Source organism: Falco peregrinus, chromosome 2, assembly GCF_023634155.1.
Source record: "Falco peregrinus isolate bFalPer1 chromosome 2, bFalPer1.pri, whole genome shotgun sequence".
Taxonomy (NCBI): Eukaryota; Metazoa; Chordata; class Aves; order Falconiformes; family Falconidae; genus Falco; species Falco peregrinus.
Genome location: NC_073722.1, coordinates 92,488,384 through 92,513,802, shown reverse-complemented (window position 1 = coordinate 92,513,802; position 25,419 = coordinate 92,488,384). Strand labels below are relative to the sequence as shown.

The window sequence follows — 25,419 nt, the reverse complement described above, 5'->3', positions numbered from 1 at the left end:
GCGAGGGGGAAATCCTGCTCAGGGTGGCAGGATGAGGCTGGAAATCCCCGTTGGGGTGCAGAGGGGAGGGAAGGGAGCAGGGTTTGCAGGGGGGCAGACGGAGGCCAGCCCTGGGTCACCCCAGCCCCTCACCCTGCTGTGGTCAGCCAAGATCTCAGAGAAGCGATGTGGAGCGGGGACATCCCTCCTCTGCCTGCACCCATCCCTGCAGGGCAGCAGGGTCCTGCTGGGGTCTTGTTTTTCAGCAGATGGTCCCTGCCCCAGGGGGGAGATGGGGCGACCCAGGAGCTGTTGGTCCCTTGCTGTGGCTAAGGGGAAGGGGCTGCTAGTGGCTTTACCCTCTTTTGGCAGAGCATTGCACCCTCCCTTACCCCCTTGCAGCACTGAAGCGGGGAGAGGCACTTGAAAGGATGCAAAAACTGAGCTCCAGCTCCACAGGAAGGTGTATTGGCCCCCTGGCAGCATCCCTGGTTGGACCAGCAGCCTATCCCCCAAACAGCGAGCACCCTCCGTGCTGCCAGGACTCTGACCCCTCTGCTTACACACCCACAGCACCCCAGGGTGTCCCTCTGTCTTTTTCCAGATGAGTAAACTGAGGCATGGAAGAGCTGAGGGGGTTGCACCACAGCAGAAAGGCAAAGCAGGACCTGGCCCTTGCAGCAGAATGGCATTTAGGATGTTTGCAAAATCTCCATCCCGTGCAAGAGGGGCTGAGCAGCAGCTCAGGGTGAGCGAGAGCATCTCTGCAGCCGCAGAACGGGGCTTTCCCGGCAGCATGGGGCTGTCTTGACTGCTTCCCTTTCCAGCCCCGCTGGTGAAGCTCTTAGCAAAACAAGAAGTGCTTTTGGACTTTGCAAAGGTTTGCTGGGCTTGTTTTCCCCCAGCTGGAGCAGACCCATGGGCCAGAGCACCAGCCCACAGCTGGGGCACAGGGTTCCCATCTGGGTCCTCGTTTGTGCTAATGATGGCTCCTCTGGTCTCTGAGGGTGGGCTGAACTTCCTCGAGCTGGAGACTGAAAATGGCAGTAGCTCCACTTCCCTGCCCTTTCCCCATTTCCCAGCTCATCTCTGCGTGGTGGTGGTGGAGGCTGCCCAGTCCCCAACTCTGCCCTCATCCCAGGACCCTGATTCTAGTGCTGCAGGGGCTGTTTGGCTCAGGCATCACCTTAATTCCCCCTGGGGTCTCAGCCTGGGGGTGCTGGAGGAGATGATGGAGATGAGTGTGATGGAGGTGAGTTTTTTAGGAGGGTTTTTGCAGGTGCTTTGCTGCGGTTGTGTGTGGGGAAGGGTATTTTTTTTGGGGTAGGAACTGCCTCTGTGTGCATTCAAGGTGCCTGCTGCTGTTTCCCCTCCAAGGGCTTGGGGTGTGTTTGGGATGTGTGATCGGGCTGACCCTGAAACTGTTGGATGGTCCTTTGTTAGGAAAGTGTTTTTTCTTGAAAAGCAGACCTGGCCTGCTGAACCTAGCCAGCCCTGCAGGGCTCCCTGTGGTCCTTCGCTTTGCTGTCCCTGGCTCCCTTTTTGGGTATTAATTTTCAGTAATTAATCTCTGTGGCTATTAGCCAGGTTGGGGTTTGGGAGAAGCTGCCTGGTCGGGGTGTCTGGCTTCTGGCAGAGCTGTCACCTACCCAGGTGATGCTGGTAGTGATGCTGGTGGGACATCACGGTGGGGACCCACTGTTTATGAGGACTTGGGGACCATCAGACCTGTGCCTGCACTGCCTGGTTTTCCCCTGCAGCAAGGAAGAAGGCTGGTTTTGCCTGGTTTGCACCTCAATGGGTGCACCCAGCTCACCCCAAACACGATGGGTGGGCACGGGGGGCTGATTTTTCCCTGCTCTGCTTACATGCGTCTTGTCACACCAAGTCCCATGGCCATCACTGCTGGGTACCACCGAGGGAAGGGACTGGGAGAGATGGGGAAGCTCTCCCAAACCCTGTGATGCTGCGATGGGGTTTCTTCCCTTGTCTCCCTATTCCAAACCATCGCATATTTTGCTCATCTATTTTTGGGGTGCGCGGGAGCCGGCAGCAGGCAGGGGCACAGCACCATCTAGCGCTGCCGGCAGCAGGGAATCACCCAGCTGGAAGAGCAGGAGCAGGAAATCCCAGCAGGTTTCCAGCAAGCTGGGCTCTGCTCTATATTTCTGAGAAAGGAGGCCAGTCGCTCAGCATCTTTATTTTGGGAGCTGTCAGGCTGTGGTTGCTAACGTGGCGTCTTTGGCCTCATGGTGGGAGGGCTTGGGGGAGGGATGGGGCGGTGGCTGAGCAAAGGGGGGTTGATCCAGTCCTGGTGATGAGGAGCAGTGGGAGGAAGGAGGGTTGGGGCAGATGTGGGCTTGGGGGGGTGGCGAGAATAAGGAGCAAGCTCCCACATCCCAGCCTTGGCACTGTGCAATGCTGTGGCTGCTCCTGATGGGGGATGCTTGGCGGTTTCCTTTGCTCAAGGTTGGGTATAAGAGAGGGGAACATGTCCTTTTGGTGCTAGGCAGTGCTGGGATGGGGTGTTATTTGTGTTAGTGTGTGGGAGGAGTGATGCCTCTGTGTCCCCTGTCCTCTCTCCTTGCCCACCTGCCACAGGGTCCCTCGGGTGGCGAGGGCTGGCCATCCCCTGAGCAAGACCCCAGCAATGAAGCACATTGGGCTGGGGATAAAGGGATTGAGAAAGGGCTTTTTCGGAAGGGAGGTGCCCCCCTTGGACACCCAGGTTGGTGCCAGAGGGGTCCCTGGGGGCAGAAGCTTGGCAGCAGATAGCAGGGGGTGTTTTGAGGGCAGGGGGGGCTGCCGTGGGGATGGGGCAGAGGGAGGGCAGAGCCCAAGCTGCCTGTGGTCACCCCGCTCCACGTCCCCCTCCTGCAGGTGGTGGTCATGGCAGGGGATCCCACGGGGCTTTCACCTTTTCTTCCAGAGCAAGCTGGTCAAATACTTCAGCCGGCAGCTGTCCTGCAAGAGGAAGGTGGCCTTGCAGGAGCGCAATGCCAAGCTGGAGGGGCTTCCCCCAGCTCCTGCACTGGTTTCGCATCGTCAACATGCGCAAGGAGGTGATGGAGGTAAGGGCTGGGCATCAACCACACCGGAGCGGGAAGGGCCCTGCTGTGGCTTTGGGTGCCAAACCTCTCCAGTAGTGTTTTTCTCAGGGGTTTGTGGGATCCTTGAGCAAAACTAGGCAAGGGCACAGATGGAGACTGATGAAGCCATGTGTTTGGGCAGGCTGGAGGGGGCGCAGCTGGCGATGGGGAGCCGGGTGGGAGACCAGGGCAGAGGGACCAGGTTGTTTCATTGCATGGAAAGATGCTGCAAGCCTGTGGTGGGATGTGCTGGCCAGGGCCACCCCACAGGTCCCCTCCACCCACCAGTGAGGACACCCTATTGCTGTTCCCACTGAAGGACATGGGTGCCAGGGGGAACTTGTGGGTGCTGCCCCCCAACAGTGGGGGTCCGCCATGTCCCTGTCACAGTGTGGTGGTGTCATGGCAGGTCACAGCATCCTTCTGTCAGGCGAGGGGTGCAGTGAGAGGGTGGCACCCGGAGATGATCCTGTGATAGCCCCCCCACCAGGGAAGAGGATAGTCTGTAACGGAGCTGCCAGTCCCTGTGTGTGCCCCAGGCAGGGGCAGGTTGTCATGGTGCCCCCAGATGCCCTGGTGTTGAGCTGGGTCTAGATATACCTGAGACTGGGCAAAAACTTGAGATAAAGTTGAAGCTCAAGCTGTGCCCTCCTGGTTTTCATGTGGATTGGGATGGGAAAATGAATGTTTTTGGCTCTGTGACCCAAATGGGGCAGCAAAAGGAAACAGCTTCTTTTCTGCATGCCCCGAGGTGCTGGTTTGGAGGATGCTCCAGCATGGTTTATTTACTTCCTTCCTCACTCCTGCCTGTCCCCCTGTCAGGAAATCGCCCCTGGGCAGCTGAGCCTGGAGGAGCTGCTGGACATGACTGATGACCAGGTCTGTGCGACCGTGGAGAAATTTGGGGCCAACAGGGAGGAGTGTGCCCGCCTGAATGCCTCCCTCTCCTGCCTCCGCAACGTCCACAAGTCCGGTGAGTCAGGCACCCTTGTACCCGCTGGCTGTGTCCCCTCAAGCTGGTCGGAGTAAGTGGACCATCCTGTTGCGGTGACACTGGCAGCGTAGCTTTAACGTAGCAGAGGTGTCTGCAGAGTCTTCTCCATGGTTTGCAGAATTCCTGCATCCCTTGGGGGATGGCTGGTACCTGCTGCCTGCAGGGGACATCTTTGCTCTCATGCATCCCTGTGACTGGGGAGCACATGGGGGGGGCTCACCTAGGAAGTGATGAGTTGTTAGCTCTCTGCAGGGAGGCTTTGCCAGAGGAGGGCACAGCATTTCTTATGGGGTCCCCCGACCCCTCTTACTTGTGGGAAGATGTAGAGGAATGAAGGCAGTGGGTTGATTAGCACTGACAACATGCAGCTGTGGCCTTGCCTCAGAGGCAGTGGGTTGATTGACATGGATGATGTGCAGGTGTAGCTTGTTCCAGCCAAGTGGTTAAATAGCCCTGAGGGTTGTGGGTGGGGGGTCAGACAAAGGAGGAGCAGTGTGGTTTGACCTCTGGAGGAAGGAGCTAAAGCACAGACAGTAGAATCTGACCAACGGTAAAGCCTTGTTGCAGTCTACTAGTTTGTTTGTGCTGCAACAATTGGTGCCCCGTGTGAGGCTGACCGAGTTGGACTCCGACTACAACAGGAACACAACCAGCAGAGTCAGGAAAAGCCCCCGACACTCAGCAAGCTCCTACAACTCAGCGTTGCTTACCAGCAGGCTGCGGAATGAAGCCCCCGTGGCCAAACCCCCTTCCCAGGGCATGTGCAAGTCCTGCTTCCCCTTCCCACGGGGGATGATGCTGGTGGTGCTGGGTGCTGGGGTGCGGGTGCTGAGCTGGCGGGTGCCCGGGCGGTGGCAGCAGAGCTCTGTGCTGCAGAGGCAGCTGCACGGAGCCGGAGCTGCTCCGGCTTCAGCCTGCGAGCAGTGGTGCAGTGGGAGGCAGTGCAGGATCTGGCTCTCTTGGCATCTTGTCCCAGGCCAGCTGAGCCTGGCTGGATGATGCTGTCCTGGTGCCGAGGGCTCCCGTCAGAAGGGGTCTGGCTTGGGGGTGAGCTGGGGGGCTCTTCTCTACACATGTGGCCCCCCAGGAGAGGCCCAGCCTCACCTTTCCATATGTGATGGGGGCTGTATCCCACCGGCACAGCTCTTCCCCATGGATGATGGCATGGCTGAGCCAGTACTTTGGTGCCAGCTTGGGGAGCATGGCCAGCACAGGGACATGTACGTGCAGCAAGGTGAGGGGGACATTCCCTTTTGGAGCAGCTGGAGGGGAATGGCAAAACTCCATTTCACAGTCTAAACCCCCCTCTGCTGTCCTCTTCCCAAGGGCCCCCCTTCCTGGTCCTAGCCCGGGGTGATTATGCGGAGCTGGTTTAGCTGTGGTCCCCACTGGGAGACATGACCCTTCTGTAGGAGGGCCCCAGTCCTGCCAGATCCCGGGGTTTAGGGACCCGAGACCTCTCTGCCTGTCTCCTGTCTTCTCTCAAGGGCTCCTCCAGTGCAGCTGCATCCCGGGGGCTGCGGGGATGGAGAATGAGCCCTGCTGGGGTGTAGCTGCTGGGTTTTCAGCTGGGCTTTGCAGGTTCAGAGCCGTGCGTGGGGACAAGAGGCAACAGGGCTGGTGGTGACAAGGGTGATGTGACACAGTTTCAATGAGGAGCAGCTTTTGGGGACCACCAGTGTCCCCTCATTACCATTGCTTGGCATGACATGTTGCAGACATGGGGTCCCAGCTCCTGCCCTGGAAGGGTCTTGGCCACATCCACCTGTTGTGGGTACTGCAGCTCCTCCAGGCTTCCCGTGTGGCATGGCATGGTGTGTGGCATGGCACAGTGTGGCAGTGCCAGCTCATGCTGGGGGATAACAGCAGAGGGCCCGGCCACCACGTGCTGCTGCTGGACTGGTGCAGCAGCCACTTCCAGCCCTGTGCTGGAGCAGCGAGGTGGGGATGGCTGAACCTGGCGTGACATTTCCCACGGAGCACGAGTTTCTCCACGCGCCCTAACTCCCTAAATCCAGCTCTCAGCTGTGGTCCTGCCCTTCTCCCCTTTGGCATTTTCTCTTAAGTCTCTCCGCTGTTTGAGGAAGGGCATCAGTGCCTCCCTTGGAACCTGGGGAAGGCTCTCAGCCTGCTCTTTGTTTAAACACCTTTGACTTTGAGACCTTTGCAAACAAATCCTGCTTTACTTGCTGTGCTGGTTCAGCCCAGCCCCTGCATCCCTGCTCCTGCTCCTCTGCTCACTCGGCCAAGGGAGTTCCCCTGCACCCTGCTGGGACCTGTGCTTTGGAAAATCCACGTGACCCTTTGGCTCAGCAGCTGCAGTGAAGATGCTAAAACGTCTTCTGCTCCTTCAGTGGTTTCTGGCTGGCAGTGACGGGGGGGGGGGTACCAGGGGGCTGCGTGATGCTTGCTGCTCGATTTGCTTTTTAATGGTGCAGGTGATGGGGCTGCCAGCTCTCCTGATGGGATATGGCTTGGTGGTCCATTGGGTCCCTGTGGGAGGGAGTTTGCTGCTATCCAGGCACTGCGCGTATTTGCCTTCCCCAGCGCTCCATTTAACCCCATCCATCATTGTGCCATTCGTGGGGCGGGGGCTGCGGGCTGTGCTGTGCTGTGAGAGCTGCTGTTTCGTCCCTCCAGCATTGCAGAGATTCTGCAGTGGCCATTCCTGCTCTGCTGGGGCTGGAGGCTCGGGCTCCGCAGTGCAATGGTTCTTGGCATTGCTGGCTCGTGTGGATCCCTGCTGTGCCGGCGCCACGCGTGCACACTGCTGGAGAAACCCCTGGGCATGCTGTCTGATGGACGGCACAAACCTTGGGAACAGGGAGGGGACTGGGAACTTGGGGCACCATAAAGCCCGTGCCAGCCCTGAGGGATACAGGAGCTCTCTGGGCAGCGGAGGAGACCAAATCTCCCTGAATTTCTAGAGGATTTGGGTGCAGAAAGCTCCCCCTGGGTTGGTAGATGGTCTCCTTCTATCCCTCTCAGCACAGCTGCGTTTCCCCTGCCTCTGCAGTGGTGTTTCCCTGCTTGGCTCAGCCTTTGCTTGGTCAATTGGTCCCATCTCAGCCGTCCTCCTGCTTTTTGTCCCCTGGGAAAGGGGGAGCACAGCCCCTGCCCCTCTTCTGTGGATAGGGAGATGAGTGTAGTGATACTTCTGGCTGGGTCAGGGTGAGATGCTCGTTAGCTGCCCAGGCTGAGGTTGGGTGGTGGGAGCAGTTCATCCCATCTAGCTGCTCAGGGCTGGGTCTGAGACATGCTGTGGTCCAGGCAGGGTGTTTTAGTGGGCTGCGGAGATGGGGAACTGGCAGAACAGCATTTCGGGTATGTTGGCAATGCCCCCCTCCCTCCTGTGCTGTTGCGGGCAGCTGGGATGGAGAGGCAATGGGGCCATAGCCCTCCCATCTGGGGTGCGCTAAGGTAATGCCATGCTGCTTCTGCCTGTCCAGCCACCCATCCCTCAGCTGCATTTCAGGGGATGCTTGGGATGCTGAGCTTCTGGCTGGCTCCACATCTTGGTGACTGGCCACCAGACTTGCCTAGACCGTAAGCTTGCGCCAGGAAGGTCTATGCCAGCTTTGAGAGCTGACCTGGGTCGTGTAGCGCCTGGCAAGCATACAGCCCCTCCATGTCCCCTTGTCCTCTGGGGATTCATCTGATGCACCACCAACCCTCTGTTGAGAATTCTTGAAATTACCTGCTAGATGTGTTGCCTTGATCCTTGTGACCCCTGGGAGCTCTGTTACGCTTGGCTGGGCCCCCCCAGCCAGGTGCCCAGGAGGTTTGCATGGCCCCAAGGAGCCAGCTGGGTGCTGGGCTTGGAGAGGGAGGGGGGGATTGGGAAGCACCCCAGGATGGCAGCGGTGCACTCTCGGGATGCAGTGCTGGGGTCTCGGTTCTCCTGGGTTAGTGCAGCTGCTCCAGAAGGGACCCCAGTGTACCACGCTGTGATGGATGTGGCTTTTTGTCTGCATTTTATCTCCTTGTAAAGCAACAGACAGTCCTAGTTGGAAAACGTAATTAATGAACAAGTTGCTGCCTCTTTAAAACATCGTGTAATTTCTTTGCAAGTGCGGTAGTGGTCGATTTCTAGAAGCCAAGATTAGTATTAATAAAGCAGGAATGAGGTACAGTATTAACCTTTTCCATCAATCTTTATTTATTGAGTTGTTAATTAGAGGCATCTAATTTCCCAGACCAATTCTGCCTGGGTGTGGGGGCTGGGGAGGAGGCAGGGAGGAAACAGGAGGCTGTTTCGTTGCTTAAATGGTGATGAATTTTGCCAGGACAGGGTTTGATGGCAGGGAAGGAGCCCCTTCCCAAACCGAGCATCCTGGGGGCAGCTCCAGCAGCAGGGAAAGCCCTGGAGCATCTTATAAACAAAAAGCATGTTATATTTATCAAATATAGTGGCAACCCTATATTAAACCCCTGCTTTATTGTGTTAACAAGTCTGTATTCGATTTTTCTCAGCTGCAAGACCTTACATTTGGCAGCAGTATTTTATTAGCAGCCAAGGCGTCAGTTTTGAACTTGAAGTGGGATTAATTTAATATTAAGTAAGAGCTGAGCGGGGCCGCTGTGGATTGAGGAGTTGATGGCGTGTGACTAGTGAGTTATGCATGGAGGTCATTAGCTGTCCTACGAGGAAAAATGATCTGGAGCTGAATATTTATGAGTCGTCCTGGTGCTAGGAAGGCTGTGGGTGGCTTGGGGACAGTGTGGGGTCAGGCAGGGTGGTGAGCAGTAAAACAAAAAAGCAGTGAGCATCCTCATTTGGGGCAAATTTGAAAGCTGCACTGACCGTGGAGTAAAGGTTTGCAGAGTCGGTCCCTCCCGGTGACCAGTGTCCCCAGGCCTGCAGAGCCAGCGCGTGGTGGGGCTGAAGGGCTGGGTGATGCCGGGGTTTATTTTGTCCCATGGTGAGGATGCAGTGGCTGGGGTTCTGGTGCTAGGAGAGCGGCTGCAGCGGTAGGGCTTTCCCTGGCTGTAAAGCAAGCCAAGGTCTTGCTCTGGCTTTGTGCACGTCCCGATTTGGTCATCTGGATGCTGCCTTTGGGGAAGGAAAAAGAGCGATCACTGTATCCCCCAAGGAGCAGTCAGGATCTAGGGCTGCTTCGGGTACAGCTCCTCCTTCAGGTGGGACCACTGGCCCCAGCTCCCTAAGGGGCAGCAAATTATTCCCAGTGTTTTGTTTTAGGAAATCAAAGCAAAACTTGCTATTTGTCTTTTGGAACAGGGGGGAAAACAGCTTTTCTGGTGACATTTTTGCCATCTCTCTGCATCTCTCGGTCTCCGAGCTGCACCCCGACGGTGGGCCCTCCTCTCCACCTCCTCCCAGGGGTTTGTTTTCTTGTTGATTTTAATGGAGTGGTTCAGAAAAAGCTTCTTCCCTAATTAAGTACGGTGGAGTGAAGGAGGCTGGACTAAGTGGGGAGGCAGTGGCAGCACCGAGGGGATTAATAAAGCCAAATGCTCCCCTTGGCCACATCTTTCCCTTTGTGCTGATGACCGGGGCTCGGTGGCAGCTGGGAGGGGAGAGGTGGCCTGTGGGGTCAGGGGGGTGGTGGGCAGCTGTAGCTGATGTTGGTTTCAATGTGCAATTAATATTCCCTATCCAAACAAAACAAACAGGCTTTTCGAAGTGAACAGGCAGCCTTGCAGCGCCATCGAGGCAGGCAGAGCTTGGGGAAAACTGAGCAAAGGGGGGTTTGCTTCTGTGCAAACTCTTTCCTTGCTTTTCCAGCTGGGAATTGGCTCTGGCAGAACAGCAACACCCGGGGGAGCCCCGGGAGGGAACGAAATCCGAAAGCGTTTAGCACGCTTTGCAGGAAGAAAAGCTCGGGGAATTTTTTGTTGTTTTTTCCTTTCAAGTGCGTTCTTGGTTTAAGCTTATCTCATCAAGTGGAGTGCCCGTGCCCGCTACCTGCAGCATGCCTGTAAGCAACTGTGTGTTGAAAACACGTTTCCCCAGCTTGTCCGGGATATTTTTAGCCCTGACGCACCCACCAGCCTGATAACGGGTTATTTTTGCTCTCAAGTGCATCAGTTGTGTTACGACACAGTCGAGCGTTGAAGGGACAGCAGCGACAGGGGGACACAGCGGCCACAGTGCCGTGGCTGAGCTTTGGGTTGTGGGGAGCAGCCTTGGCTCTCCTTCTTCGTTAACTGCTGCTAATTACTGCTGGGGGTGGGAGCACGGGGATGGTGCTGGGCCTGCAGCATCCGGGTAGTTTTGAGTTATGTAAATATATGCACGCAGCACAACCAATGGGAGAGCACGTTGATTTGCATACACACATGCTGATTTGCAATGTGCTGAGTGCAGGTTAATTAACCAGAGGGGTGGGTGGCTTGCAGGCGGGTTTAATTCATGGCATTGAGTCCTCCCTCACCCATGGCTGCCCCAGCCCCAGGCTGCGCGTGCAGCCAGGTGCCACCAGCCAGGGTGGCCTTGGGGACCGGCAGCCAGGGTGGCCTTGGGGCCAAGGGGGTGGCTCAGCAGTGTGGCACTGGGCCGAGCACCCAGCGTGGCTGGCGTGTGGGTGCAGGTGCCCACGGGCAGGGTGGCCCGGCTGGAGGTGACAGGAGCTCGTGCAGAGCTGCGTTTTGGGGAGGGGGGTGACATGCTCCAACTTGTCACCTGCCGTGTTCCTACTCGTGCTGGGCTGTTTTGGCAAGGAGGGGGCTGGGGTGTGTGCCCATGGTGGCTTTGGAGATGCACCTCCGTCCTGGCAGCACCATCCAAGCAGAGGCGAGGCTTTCCTACAGCAGGATTTTTTCCTTAATTAATTAAAATATGAGGAAGGGCGTTAACTTTTTTTATGAGACTCTTGCTGCATGGAAGGGCTTTTTGTAGCAGCTGGAGAAGCAACTCTACACGCAGCTGGATAGGACTTTTTATTTTTATTTTCTGCTCTGGGAGAATGATTCAAGAAAAATCCTCATCCCCCTTTTCCCTCTGGAGCTTTTTTTCAATCCAATCCTAAAGCTTTTATTTCCAAAGCCCTTTCTTCCTCTTATTTTCCTCTGGAGTTTGAAATAAAATGTTCCTCTTGAAAAGGCTGGGAAGAGAAGAGGCGAGGCAATTAATAATCAAAAAGGGGATGGGGAAGGAGGCTTTTTAAAATAAAGAGATTATAGTTTTATGTTGGTTTTCTTAGTGGAGGCAATCAAAAGGAGTCGGCGAAGGGACCTTGAACTGGGTCCATCGCTTTGGTGCTCTGAAGTTGCTGCCGACAGCCCTTCCCTCATCTCTGCGCTGGTGGAGATGAATAATTAGAAGTGGAGAGGAGCCCCGCTTAATTACAGTCCCCCCTCCTTTATGCAAATGTCACGACTGGGTGCCATGGGTTTGTGGTGGTGAGGCGGAGGCACCAGCCTTGGCCAGGCAAGGGGTGGCCCAGCCCCATGTCACATTTTGGGGGGGGCGGTGGTGGGAAGCTGGGTGACGGTGAGGGGGACACGTGGGGGGCTCAGCAGGTGGGAAAAGATGTGGGCAAAGCCCCTGTCTAAGCCTTGTAACGTGCTCATGTGGCTTTGCACGTGTGTAATGTGGCGAAGCTCCTTGCCGGTATTTCGGAGGCGGGGGGATGCAGTGCCGGAGTGGGGACCGTGCGGCTTCTGCCACGCCGCATGGCCATGTCTGTGTGCTCTGTCGCAGGCGGCAGCCTCTCCAAGCAGGACTGGACCATCCAGTGGCCCACGACGGAGCCGGGGAAGGAGAACAGCCCCGGGTGCCAGCTGGAGCCGGGGCAGTGGGGCAGGACGCACCTCTCGCAGAGCCCCAAGGTCCAACCCAAGTGCGGGCAGCATCACTGCCACGCGGGCTCACCCCATGGACCCATGTACACCCACGTGGACCGGCTGACCGTGGAGGGTCACCCGGGGCTGTGCCCACCCATGGAGTCCGGCCACCGCTCCCTGCCACCCTCCCCACGCCAGCGACACGTTGCTCACACCCCTCCACGTACCCCCAACATCGTGACCACGATGACGCCACCGGGCACACCACCAGTACGGCGGAGGAATAAACTGAAGCCCCCTGGGACACCCCCACCCTCATCACGAAAACTGATCCATCTCATCCCCGGCTTCACCGCGCTGCACCGGAGCAAGTCCCATGAGTTCCAGCTGGGGCATCGCGTGGACGAGATGCACACCCCCAAGTAAGTGGGTGCTCCAGGGTGCTGGTGCATGGTGGGGTGATGAACCCCATTCCAGCTCCTCTGGAAAAGTGTTTTGGTCCCAAAAGATCAAGGCACGGTGTCTTTTTTTCTTTTTGAGCTTTGAGGTAGAAAAGCCCTTTGTAATAACCCTTGCAGGCAGTGGGGATGCTGCTGCGACGGTGTCTACTTTGCTCCCCTGCAACCTCATTTTGGGGGTGTGGGGTGACAGGGAGCACTGAGAGGCTCCAGGGCGATTGCTCGGCAATGTCCCCGTATGCTGGAGTGTGGCATGGGTGGGTTGGATGGTGGGATTTTGCAGCACAGGGATGCACCACCCGACTGTAAGAGCTGTGTGTGGGTGAGAGTGTGCGCAAGAGCGAGATGGGAAGAATCATCTTTCAGCTGAAACGTGGATATACGGATATATAAAGCTTTATAGATATAACACTTTATATTCTAGAGACATCCCCTGTATCTTTTCTGTCCCTGATGGTGTTTGCAGAAAGCTTTTCAGTCTCTGGCCGTGTGACGGCTCCTTCCCGTTGCTCTTGCTCTGCAGCTCCGGTGCCGGCAGAGGCTGCTGGTGTGCAGGGAAAGGGCTTCCTGGCATCAGCACATCCCTCTCCATCTCCTTCGGTCCCTTTTGGTGGCCATGCTCAGAAAGCCCTTCTTCTGCCTTGGTGTGGGGTGGCAGAGGGGACTGGTGGCCACCTTGGGGCATCATCTCCTCTCCCCGAGGATGCACTGGTATAGAGCACGTCTGGTCCATGCTAGCCTCCCAAAACAGGACCCCCACGACACACTGCCCAGCTTGTCCCCACATTTGAGGTTCTTGGAGGGGAAAAAAAGGCCATGCCAGAAGTGTGGGCAGAGTCCCCTGAGGGATGTGGTGGGAGCAGAGGAAAGCCTGGGTACCCTGGGTACCTCCTGCCTGGCCCCGAAGGCAGCCGTGATGCTCAGGCAGCTCCGGCTGGGGTATGTGAAGGGTTAAAATCTGCTGCTTGCACAGGGTGCTCCTGGCTGCCAGACCCTGGTCTCCCCCTATTTGGGCAGGAGGAGACCGGGGGGGGTTGGGGTGCCCACAGCATCGCAGTGTCACTTGTTCCCCCATTGTGTCCCCAAGGCTGCGGCAGTCACAGGGCTGCGGTCCTTGCATGAAATGAGGCCGGTCATCCTTCTCCGCCAAAGCTTTTGGTCTCTAAAGGCTTTTAGCTTTTGGAAATTAATCTATTTCAGCCGGACAACGCCTCTTGTAAGGCCCCCCTCCCCTTCGTGCTTAGGCACTGGAAAGTCATATTTACTTTGGTCCGTCCCCAGCAAACATCACCACGTTTGCAGGAGCAGAGACAGCGAGCAGCCTGTCCCCTCTCGCACTTTCATCTGTGTTTCAGGATCTGATCCAAGCTCTGTGCCACTAATGGAGTGGGTCTCACCGAGGGTAAAACCTGCCTTTGCTTCCCCCAAGCCATTTGATCCCCGTTGTGGTCATCACATGCTCCAGGTCACCCTGACACGGATCTGGGGTGAGGTTTGGACATGGGTGTCTGGACTTTACTCCAGCAAACCCTTTGGCCACTGGTTCCCTGAGCTAGCTGGGGATGGGATGCTTCAACTTTTCTGCAAGGGGAAAGAGCAGGGAAGGGTGTGGAGAAGGAAACTGTAAACAGGGTTTTCATGAACATGGTCACGTCCCTTCATCGCGCTTTGCCTGCCTTTGGTCCCTGCCTGACAGTATCCAGTTTGCCCAGTGTCTCTGGTGCTCCCCGGTGGTGCTGAGCAACTTTAACTCGTGATTAGTGAATTAATAGAGGAAAGAGAGAGGCAGTGTCAGTGGGGCTCTGTTGTGCTAGCATCCTACTGGGGGTTCATCCTGTCGATGTGGAAGGACCCAGGCTTCCGAAAGCTGCTCGGAGAACTGGGGAGGTTAATTTTCTCTAATGGCACTTAATGATTTTTCAGGAGGCAACCACTAAATCCTGCTTGCTAATCCCATTAGTGTTTCAGGATAGTAATTAGTTCATTAAAGAGGCAGCTTCTTCTTTTTTCCCCTTTTCTCCAGCAGAGGTGTGCTGAAGTTTTAGCTGTTTATTAGCCTGGATGCAGTGGCTAATGCTTTGCCCAGCACAGATTAAAAGTGGCTTTTTGGAACTGTTATCAGCTAGTTCCCATGGCTGTGTCTGTGCAACGCTATTGTAGGGCTGTTTTTCGTAGTGTCATAATTTCTGCAGTGTCTGTGCTCTCTGTGCTCTCTGCAGGAGTGAGGTTTCTACCTGACTTCAAACCAGAAACGTGGAGCTCATCCCTGAAATGCGACTTCAGGCTTTCTCTGATCAGCTCCGGGTTTTAGCTCTGCCAGTGGGCTCTTGGTTTGCTTCGGATCCTGGCTTTCTGCTCCGTGTATCATGTCCCAGCATGGAAAGGGGTGCTAGACCTGGGGAGCTGATAGCCTGGGGACACTGCTGGGCACCCTGAGTGCTGGGTGGGATCTCCTGGGGCAATTTTGGGTCTAGATTTACCGCCATACTGCATCTTTGCAGCCTGCTTTCTGGTGGGACCCATCTGAAACCCTCCCAAGAGGGAGACTGGTGTCCCCCAGGCTGATTTGTCTCCTCCCCTGGTGTGCCCCATCTCAGGATGGGGTGAAATGGGCTCTGGGGAGCCAGGGATGCCCTTGGCAAAAACAAAAAGCGCTCTCCCTGTGAGCTGTGGGTCAGTATTGATGGAGGGAAGCTGCTGGGGTGCTGCAGGGCTGCCCCCAAAGATTTTTCCATCTTGGTGCAGGCACAAAATTCAACTGCCACCATATATTTGCAAGAGCAGTAGCAGCAACCGGGTCCTCTCTGGATCAAGGCCACCACAAAGCACTTGATTCTTGTTGACAGCTCATAAGTTTGCCGGCATTTGGTGTTTTGGAGCTTATTTCTAGGGTTTAATCCATTGTTTCATACGCCAAGACCTTCGGAAGCAGGGGTTAAATTTTTTGAGCTTATAGCCTCAGATTTTCCTGCACGGAGCCTCCAGCTGCTGACCGTAACTCTGGGGTATGGAACATTACTCCTAAAAAGATCCCCTGGCTTCCATAAATCCACAATCCATAAACATCTCATGAATGGTCTTGAAACGGAAACAAAACATTTAGAGTGGTTGATAATATAATGCCCATTTAATACCTCATGAATTCCACGGGCCATTTAAATCTTTCATGGATAGTTAATGATTATTCATCAGCAAGAAGTCAGGAAAAAAACAAACTCTGAATGTAAGGTCTTAAAAATCCATTAGTTGGGGGAACAAAAGTCAAGCTAGTTAAGAGTGAGCTCAGGAGCGTGCGTTAACCCTTGGAAGGCTGCGTGTATGACAGCCCTCTGGAGATAACATCTGCGCTGGGTGGTCTTCATCCTCAGGCTCACGTGAAGGGGACATGAGCTGAAAACCTCATCTGCTTCCCAGCTGTGGTTCCTTTTGCCACGCTGATGTCCGGCCAATTTCATGAACTCTATGGCCTTCAAAGAATAGCCTCTGGCAAGCAGCTGGGGAGGGAGGATCAGAGTGTGAGACAGTGAATTAAAGCAGCGTGACCTGTCCTGGCAGAGCTGAGCCCCAGAGGAAATGCTGAGCTGTCCCAAGGGCTAACGTGAAGCAGCCTGCTGGAGAGGACGTGCAGTTTTTGTGGTGTACCTAGGTCAGGTTTGGGCTGGGAGGTGGCTCCTCCAGCTCCGGGCAGCTTTATTTTGGGTAATTTTTCAAGGAGTCTCCTTACTGTGTATCATTGCAATTGCATTCAAGGTGTGGATGAAGATAGGGTTAGGTGTTCTGGTGGAAAAGTGTTTTTCCAAAGCCTTACGATGGCTGACTGCCTTGCCTTTAGCCTCGTTGATGCTGAGGTTGTGTTTTCGTGCTGGTTTTCAAAATCAGAATGAGGATATCCTGGATGGATGAAGTCAGATGTGAAGTTCACATCTGATCTGGTGATAAAGCACATATCCATTTTCTTCTTTTCCTTTTCCCTTGTGTTATTTCCAATGCTGAACCAACTCTAACTTGATGCTTTTGGGTTGTGGGTGTTTTTCTTCATCCCACATAAGAGAAATCCTTGAGAACAGGATCTCCTGTGTCACTTGGCTAAGTCTAGTGTAGGATCCTACTTGGGGCATCAAGGCAGAGAGGTGAAAGACTGAGTTATAGACTGGCAGAAACCGGGGACCAGAGGTCTTCTCCACTGCCCCCACCACACTGAGCAGCCTGTGGTGAGCCTGTCCCTCAGAGCTGATCATCTGAGCTGATCTTAAATGTTACTGAGGGATAGGTCATTTATTCTGCTGCTCTGCAACCTTTATAATAATGATGTTACCCCTTGTATCAATTCCAATCAACGCTTCTACCAGGTAGATCAATTATTTGATATTCTGCGTGGGCTGGATTCGAAAGAGCAACACCAAGCTAGCTCTTGTGCCTGGTGTCTCTCTGACATTTCCCAGGCTTGGAAAGGCAGGTGGGCTCTTGGCATTGGGGATGAGCAAGAGATTGATGTTTGCAGAGCAGGTGGATGCAGCGGGACACTACCAACATGTGCAAATAATCCATATGCAGCATCTCAGGGTTATGTTATTCATCCTGTAATGGTGCCCGAAAATGTAGAGATTCACCTGGTACTTCTGCAACAGGGGAGAGCACTGAAGTGAGGGAATTTGGAGAGCAAAACAAGCAGCATCTCTCTCTCTCTGTTTCCAAATAATCTTTCTGATTAATCTCGGTGCCTTTGATGGTGAGTCAGGGCTGTGGAGTTTTGCACAGGTCCTGGACTGTCTCCAGCTCTCTCAAAGTATGGTCTGCACACCGCATCTTGACAGTGATGGGTAGCCTCCGTAACAAACTGGCTCTCTGCTGCAATTATCCCACTGCTCTGGGCTGCAGTTCTCCTTAGGTATGTCATTAATGTTAATTACTGCTGTGGTATTCCATCAAGAGGAGCAGGAACTTTAACATGCTTGGAGGAGAAACTTTTCACCGTGTCCTTTAATGAGAAGTTGAGCCTCCTTTCGCCACTTTGAAAACAGAGAGTGTGATTATGAATTTAGATAACGATTAGCATCCTGGGTGGGTGAGAGGCAGCAGAGCTCTCCTGCTGCCAGCACCGTTGCCTGATGTGCTGCCTCCGTGGTGTCCATGCGGGAGGGGAGGGCATGGCAAGGGCAGGTGCTGTGGGCAACATCCTGGGGTGGTGACCAGGAGATGGATTGGCTGCTGTTGGTCATGATACAACAAGGAAGACATGCTTGAGTTCTTCTCAGCTCTCTCTTCCATCTGTAGCTGCAAAGGCATGAAGCAGCTCCTCTGTCCTCTTCTTTGTGGTCCAAGAGGTTGGGGAGCGTATTTCATCACCACCCTGCAGGCCCCCACTGACCTGCCGCTGTGGCCAGCCCAGCACCCAAGCAGGTAGTGGGTTGGTGAAGCACTCCGGTGGCTTCCTTGGCAATAATGAAATGAAACCCAAGTAGGCAGGGAGACCAGGCTTCCCCAAAAAGCCATGAGACTGTTCTGACTTCTCCTTTTCAATTAAAGAGCTGCCCAAACCCACCATGCATCGGCAACCTCAGATCCAGAGGCAGTCTGCAAGCAAACCATGGAGAAAAATTGCTCCAAGTCTCTTCTGAGATGAAAGGTTTGCAGAGCTGTAGTTGGTGTAACAAACCTCCACCTCAGGGCTGTCTAGCCATGGGCAGCCTGTGCTTTTCCCTCCAGTGGTGGGAATTTTTTGAGAATTACCTCCCAAAAGAGGTCTGGGCGTGTGTGGGTGCCTGGGCTGTATGTGTGTTGCTCTTCTCGTGTTAATACAGGTGGTGTAGGCAAGTGCCTGAGTTGATCACATCCCTTTTCTTAGCTGGATTTTGCAAGCATGGAGATGATGGTGGCTGGGAAATGGGGTCTTATACTGATGGAGAGCTCGATGGTCTTCAGCCCACCCTTTCCTCTCCTATAAAGACAGGCTGGGAGAGTTGGGGCTGTTCAGCCTGAAGAAGAGAAGGCTCCAAGGAGACCTTACAGCATCTTCTAGTACCTAAAGGGGGCTTACAAGAAATATGGGGACAGGCTTTTTTGCAGAGCCTGTTGTGATAAGACAAAGGATGATGGTTTTAAACTAGAAAAGGGTAGATTCAGACTAGAAATAAGGAAGAAATGTTTTATGATGAGGGTGGTAAAACACTGGCACCGGTAGCCCAAAGAGGTGGTAGGTGCCCCATCCCTGGTAACATTCAAGGTCAGGTTGGCTGGGGCTCTGAGCAAACTGATTGAGTTGAAGATGTCCCTGCCCACGGCAGGGGGGTTGGGCTAGATGGTCTTTAAAGGTCCCTTCCAACCCAAGCCATTCAATGATTTGGTGAGGGGGAAAAAAATGCCCAGAGCTGGCTCACCTGGTTGAGGTTGTGTTGTCTAGGGATGGGGAAACCCACTCATCTGGGTGAAAATGAGGAACACCCCAGGGTTGAACTGCTGTGGAAGTGGCTCTAGAAAAAGGAGACTCGGTCTCACCATCCCTGGTTGGCCGTAGCTGGTGGTGCTCATCCCCCACTGCCCCGTGTGTCCCTCCAAGAAACGTAACGGTAGGAATGAAGAAAACAGAAGGGGCTTAATGAAAAACAGGTCCTGCTTCAGGATCCTGGCAATTAGCTCCTTGAGCTCCTTCCATGCAGCAACCTGTGCCTGCTCTGAGTGTTGTTCCTGCTGCCCTCCTGCAGCACCGTCTCATCCGTGCATGAGTCCCGGGAGAGGAAAAAAACCTGTTTGGCTCGAGCTCCCTTCAAAGAATTTCCCAGCTTTATAATTTGCAGCCGCAATAAAAAGTTATGCTTTGTGCTATGAAAAGAGAATAATAGATCAGTAAGACTGGAACCTTAAAATTCAGCCATCCAGGGAGGTGGGGACAGGCACTTGGATAAATATTTAACTGTCGAGGCTTTGATATGAAGAACCTGCTTTTCCTCTGGCCGGAGGAGGAGGGGTTTGTTGCCTCTTACAGTAATGAGGAGGATAAATGTAACATCTGGTGGATATTCTCTTTCTATTTTTTTTTTAACTATCAAGCTAGTATTGCATAGAGTTTGTTCAGATCTGGGTGTATAATGAAGAAATTTCGTCTGTTCAGACAGGTTCAAATAATCCACTGGCTTTACCTGTGTGTTTGCACTGAAACCTGGAAACTCTAAAGCAGCCAGTGCCGTCCTTGCTGCACGGGGAGGGATGTGCAACAGCAGCGGGCATGGATGCTGTGTGTTTATTCTCATGCGTGAAAGGTGACCTGGTGCCTCCTGTCCTGCCTGTGATGGCTCCAGCCATGGTAGTTCTGGTCCAGACTCCCCAAGCCTGTTGGTTTGGGGATGCTTGTGCTGCTTGGCCAGGGAAGTCACCTGGATTTTTTTGGAATCCCTGAAAAGAAGAGTTGTATTTTGCCAGCCATGTGCCAACATGGGAACCTGATGGGAAGGGAGCAGAACTGTGAGCTCTTCTTGCATTCAAAAAATGTACGAGTAAATTTGTGGGGTTTCCACCTTTTTTTGCCATTGCCCATGGATGCAGCTTGCTTGGGCCAGAGGTGACTGCCTGGTGTGGATGGGCAGAGCCTCGGAGGCTACCGAGGCGTGGGGGAAGCACTTCATCTTCTCCTTCCTCTGATTTAATACAGAATATTGTGCAATTAAGCCAGTCAAAAGGCCATAAATCTTCTGGGCTGGATCCTGATCGAGGCTGTGCACTTCAAGCTAGGCAGCAGCAATCTTTAATCCCTTGCAGAGAGCTAACTAAAATACCAATGAGAGGATTTCCCGCCCCGCCCCCCCCCCCCCCCCCTTCACTCTATTTCCCTTCCTTTAAAAGAAATGCTTGCCTTGAAATTTGAGTGTGGTGGAGAGGAGCGAAGCAGTGAATAAAACATGGTCTGGTGCAGTCAGCTGCAGTGTCAACTCACCTGTTTCAGCTAAATTTTAAATTTCAACCCCTTTTAATTTTTTTTGTTACAATAATATTGGCAAGTGACAACAAATGCCTGCAGAGCAGATCGTTATTTACCCGATTTCCATCTTTTAGTTAAGAAGCGGGCATGGGGAAGTGGATGCTGCTGTGGTGCAGGGGACTGGTTGGTGTGTCCCCTTTGGGATGCTCTTTGGGATGGCTGTGGGTCAGCTGTAGCCCTGGGCAGAGCTGTACGCTGGGAGCATCACGTGGCTGACAGCCCTATGGCCACTTTTTGCATCTCTGCTCCCCGTAACATATAGGTCCCCCTGTGCCCATCCTCACTCCAACTTCTCCTGGCAAGCGCTCGCTTTCCCAGTGTATCCTGCTCTTGCAGCCTGTGAATCTCCCGGGGACATCCCAGCTGCTTCATGCTTTTGCACAGCGAAGTTCCGTGTGTCCTTGCCAGGTACCTTTGTGTTGGGGACCCTATAGTATCCATACCATCCTGGCTTACGCCACAAGCCGCTGTCAGTCCCTGCCCTCCCACCAGGCTTTGATGCATGTAGAGCCTTGCTGAGGCTGAAAGGAATGACGGGCCCTTTGTCCTGGGTGTCTGCTTGTGTTTTTCACCGCCTGTTGAAACCCTCTATTTTTTCTCCAAAGCCAGTGATAAGCGTTTGACTGATTCCACATAGCAGGCGGGGATGAGCCATTCAGGCTGGATTGACACCTAAAGGGATTTGCATTAAGCACTTCAAACTAGCTGTGCTTCCCCCCCTACCCCCCCATTTTTTTTTTTTAAACCCCCATCATCATATATTTAGCAAATTCTTGCATGAAATTATGTCCCTAATAGTTGGTGTTTACCTATCTGTGTGTGGAATTGCACCCAGCGCCTACTTTCCTGAGCATCCATGTCAGCTCGTGGCAGAAATTAGCCCTGGTGCTCCTGCAAACTCTGGTTCACAGGGCTCGAGTGAGGGATGCTGTGCCTGGTGTCCCTGCTGAGAGATGCATGGGGAAGACAAGGATAAAAATGATGGTTTTTTGGGCCATGCAGAGGGTTAGGGGATGGTGAGAGGTAACGGAGTGGAGCAGGCTGGCAGGGGATGCTCGGCAGGTCCAGCAGCAGCCGTGGGGCTCGCAAGACAGCAAGGGCAGAGAGCCGGTGATCTCAGAAAAGGTCTGGGGAGCTGAGGGCTGCATGGGGCAGGGTCTGGCCCCATCTTGCTGGCAGGGAGCCCGGCATCCCTGCAGCAAGGGCTGTTTAGTGCTTGCAGAGCCCCCGAAGCTGCCTGGCTTTGCAGCCTCCTGCAGCAGGGACGGGGCTGGGATGAGCACGGAGAGGGTATACCTGAGGCTCCTGCGGTGGCAAAAAAAGTAGTTGGGCTGTTCAAATTTTTCAAATTTGGGGATCTGCTTGGAACCTGGTGGGAAGGGAGCTCTTGTCCCTGTGGTGACACTTTTCCTGCCATCTCTGCAGATGGCAGGGGCTTGCTATAGTCACCCCAGGGTGTCTCCTAGATTTTGGAGGTTTTCAAGCCTAGAGATGGACCATGTGTTGCCCTCTGCTCCCCACAAACTCTTTAAAGCCACAATAAAAAATAACTGGTGCATAACTAGTTCCCCTCTCCCCTCATCTGCTTGTGACAGCCTCCCCTGACGTGGGCTGGAGGCTCATTTCTCTTGCTGTCCAGCTGGAGGAAAATGGTCCTTGCTGGGGACTGGGAGGTATCGCCACCATTTAAATAACCCCTCTGCCGCCCCGTGGTGTGCAGAGCTGTGCTGTGCCTTCCCTTCTGCCGCGTTTGCTTCTCCATCAGCATTTCTGTATAACCACAGGGATGTTTTAGCAGGTGCATTTGTCTTTTCACACCACCACCCCTCCCCCCCCCTCCCCCCCACCCCCAGCCAAACATCTAAGAACTTGCCAGCTTCTGGAGAGGTCTGAAATGGTGCTTAGTGGGGGATTAGTGTGGCCAACCCTTCTTGAGCACTGAAGTGAGCCTGGCTTGCATTGTGTGCTGGAATTTGCTGATTCTTCCCAATCCAGCTGGGGCTTGTTTGGCTGCGGTTCCCAGTGGTCAGGTCCAGCATGGCCGCCTCTTCTAGGAGGGGGGGTGTCTGCTGCTATGTTGCAGCTTTATCGCTATGGAAAATTGAATTAAGATGATATTCTTCCTTGCTTCTTTGAAAAATTCCCTTTTTAATTTCTGCTGTCCTCGCTGGGTTGGGGAGCATGCTAGGGGGGTGATGCTCAGTGGAGCCTGGCACAGAGGAGGGGGCTCCTCCTGCCCTGCTGGGATGGGGTGTGGGGTTCGGGAACCCCGAGCTGTGCTGGGGGATTTAGACTGGGAGAACCACGATGCATTTCCAACACATGCTTTTTCCCCACTCTGTGTGATACCGGCTTGGGTGAATGAGGGGAAAATGGAAATGTTTGCCAGAGAGGGGCAAAACTGCTCCCAGATACTGGAAGTTCAGGCAGGCAGTGGTTAGGAAGTATAGTCTCCTCTGCCCATGGGATTTATGCCCTAATCTCTGCTTACTGCCTGAAAAGTGAGGGATCTTTCACTCCTGGAGAGGAAAAAGCTTGATTTAGGAGTGGCTTAGTGCTCACAGAGGAGGAAAGGCTTTTGCAGCACGGCTGGGTTGGTGCACCCCTAGGTGCATCTCTCCTAAAGACCGGTGGCTACGTCCTGTTGCTGGGCTGGCACCGTCACTGGCCAAAGTGCATCCCTTTAAGACCCCAGAGTCCTTTGAGTTTTGCCTCTGTCGGTAGGTTATGGGGAGGGTTCTCTGGTGTATTGTCCCTGTCCTGGTGCTCCTTCTGTGGGCTGAGATGAGCATGGGTGGTGCAGAAGCATGGTCGTCTGAATGGTTGGACTCAATGATCTTTAAGGATCTTTTCCAACCTAAACGGTTCTATGAAATAACATTCCCCAAAATGCCTCCCTCGGAGCCCTCTGCAGTGTCCCCCAGAGAACACCCCAATGGGTGAGGAGATGCTTCCCACCAGGATGGTTATTGCTCTGTGGCCGTGGCTGGTCTGCGGGAGTGCTGCAGGTGTAAGGCCAAGGGGAACCATCCCAGTTTTGCTCTGGGATGTTGCAATGCAAACAGGTGGATGTAGGAGGCTGGTGAGGGGTGGGCTGTGACCCCCTCATAGCAGCAAGTCCCTTACGTGGTGCCCATGGCTGGCTCCGTCCTGCACCCCTGCCTCAAAGCCATGTAGCAAGGGTGGTATTTGACACTCTTTTTGCACAAACAGCCCCAAACGGGGCTTGGTTTGCATGGCAGGGAGGCGTTTGATCTGTGCCCTGCCAGCAGCCTGGGTGCCTTGTCCCCACGTTGGTGCTTGTGACCTCGGGGCCGCTTTGGAGCGGCCAAGAGGAGGTTACGGAGCAGCGAAGGAACCATGCCACCTCTTGGGATGTCTTGGCAGCTCATTGTTTGTGATCTCTGCTGCTTGCAGGACTTGTCCTCCTCCAGATTTTGGATTATTTGCTGTTTCTACCTTCCTCCCCATTGCCTTTGCTGGAGGATGGGGCAGAGATTTGCTCCGTGGGTGCACCATCCGACGGCGCATGGTGCTGGGACAACCCGCTGCCAGTAAGGGGCAAAACCAAGGGGAAGCCAGCAAAGGGACCGCCGTGTCCTCTACAACCCACCCATGTGCTTGCCTTGGCCCTGCAGCTCCTCCCGGGCTCCCCACGCATGCTGCGGGCTCCACGTATCCTGCCCTGGCTCTGCTTCCCCATGGAGGGGCAAGTTGCCACCTCAGCCTGTGCAAGCAGGACTCAGAGCCTGGGGGGGGGCACTGAGCGCTCGTGCACACCCAGGGAGGTAAAGGTGCAGGTTGGCTCTTGGCCCCCCAGCACCCCAGGGACACCTCAGGGGGGTCCCTAACAGCTGGGACACCGCTGTGCCCGATATTGGGGTGCTTGTAGCACCCCTGTGGCAGGGCACGGGTGAGGATGCTCCTGCTGCAGCATCCCGCTCCTCTCCAGGATTTGGTCCCTGCTCCCCCCTATTTTGGGACAGGGAAAAGGGGTCAAGGCCATGGTGAGACAGGCAGCCAACGCTCGCAGGTCACCCAGTTAGACGACGATGTTTGTGTGTATTTATTAATTTATTTTTTTCCCCCAAAGAAACAGGGAGAGAGAAAAATATCTCTCTGTCCAAAATCACTCATCCTTCCTAATAATGAGAGCTGTCACCAGCCCTGCTTGGCGAGGAAATGATGCTCGCAGTAAATATTTGGTCTGGAACTGATTTATGGGTGGAAAAAAATGAGATTAGTGGCTAATCGCTGTGTTGCAGGAAGCGCTTTGGGCCAAGCGCTGGGGCTGAGCTAGCCGGGAGCTGGGGCTGTGCCTGCGCCGGGGGAGCTGTGCTGGGGGCTTTGGCAGCGATGCTTATGCCACTGGGTTGGGATCAAGTGGCGGTGATGGAGGGATTGGACTGGTGCTGGGGTCCACCAAGCTTCTCCTTGGTGCTTTGCTGATTTGCTTTAAGGTCTGGGGGTTTAGGGTCAGGGGCAGCTTGGATCCCCCTGGCAGGGCACGGCATGGCAAACATCAGCCATGGGGCTGCTGGTCAATGGACCACCGTGGGCTCTGGGCCAGGAGGGGTTGTTCTGTCAGACCTGGCTGGAGGCAATCATCTGCTCCATCCCGAGCCCAGCGCACCCACAGAAGTCATTACAGCCACCGCAAAGGCAGCAGCAGCTTTTCCTGTGCGGGGAAACAATTAGCTTATTAGAGGGCAGTTTAATTTTCGTCTGCTAAAGCGGGCTGGTGAGCACAGCACGGTCATTTCCTATCGCCTGGCAGGGCCAGATGCCCCTGGGCATTGCTGGGGCCTGGGGGCAGTGGGAGATGCATGGCCCCGGGGTTGGGTCATCTCGCCTGGGGCTGGAGCGGGTGTCCGAGCTCAGGTGCAGCTCTGCTCGGTGGTACTGGAGCGATGGCAGCAGAGCAGGATGAGTAAGCGTGTAGGTGTTTGCAGGAAAGCAGCTGTTGGACACAAAGAGGAAAGTTTTGGGAGCGAGCAGCGCCTGGGTTTACACTCTCCTGATTCCCGCTGCAGCAGGGCTCACGGTGCTGCCCGGCATCGCCTGGCATTGCACAGCTCTGGTTTGGTTTTGGGGTCAGATGCTCTGGGTTTCCCTCCTGGGCTGGGGCAGGACAGGTTCAGCTGCTGCTGTTGCAGAGGTATTACAATTCACTTGCCTCTC

General features: G+C 54.5%; 1 protein-coding gene across 1 annotated transcript in view; it reads left to right on the top strand.

The window, feature by feature from the left end:
• The window catches only part of KSR2 (kinase suppressor of ras 2), an 80,688-nt gene that overhangs the window by 4,514 nt on the left and 50,755 nt on the right, over positions 1–25,419 (top strand). The window contains 4 exon segments of the mRNA XM_055796805.1: positions 2,909–2,989; positions 2,991–3,050; positions 3,891–4,041; positions 11,726–12,230. Of these exon segments, the coding sequence (XP_055652780.1) occupies positions 2,909–2,989; positions 2,991–3,050; positions 3,891–4,041; positions 11,726–12,230 (797 nt within the window).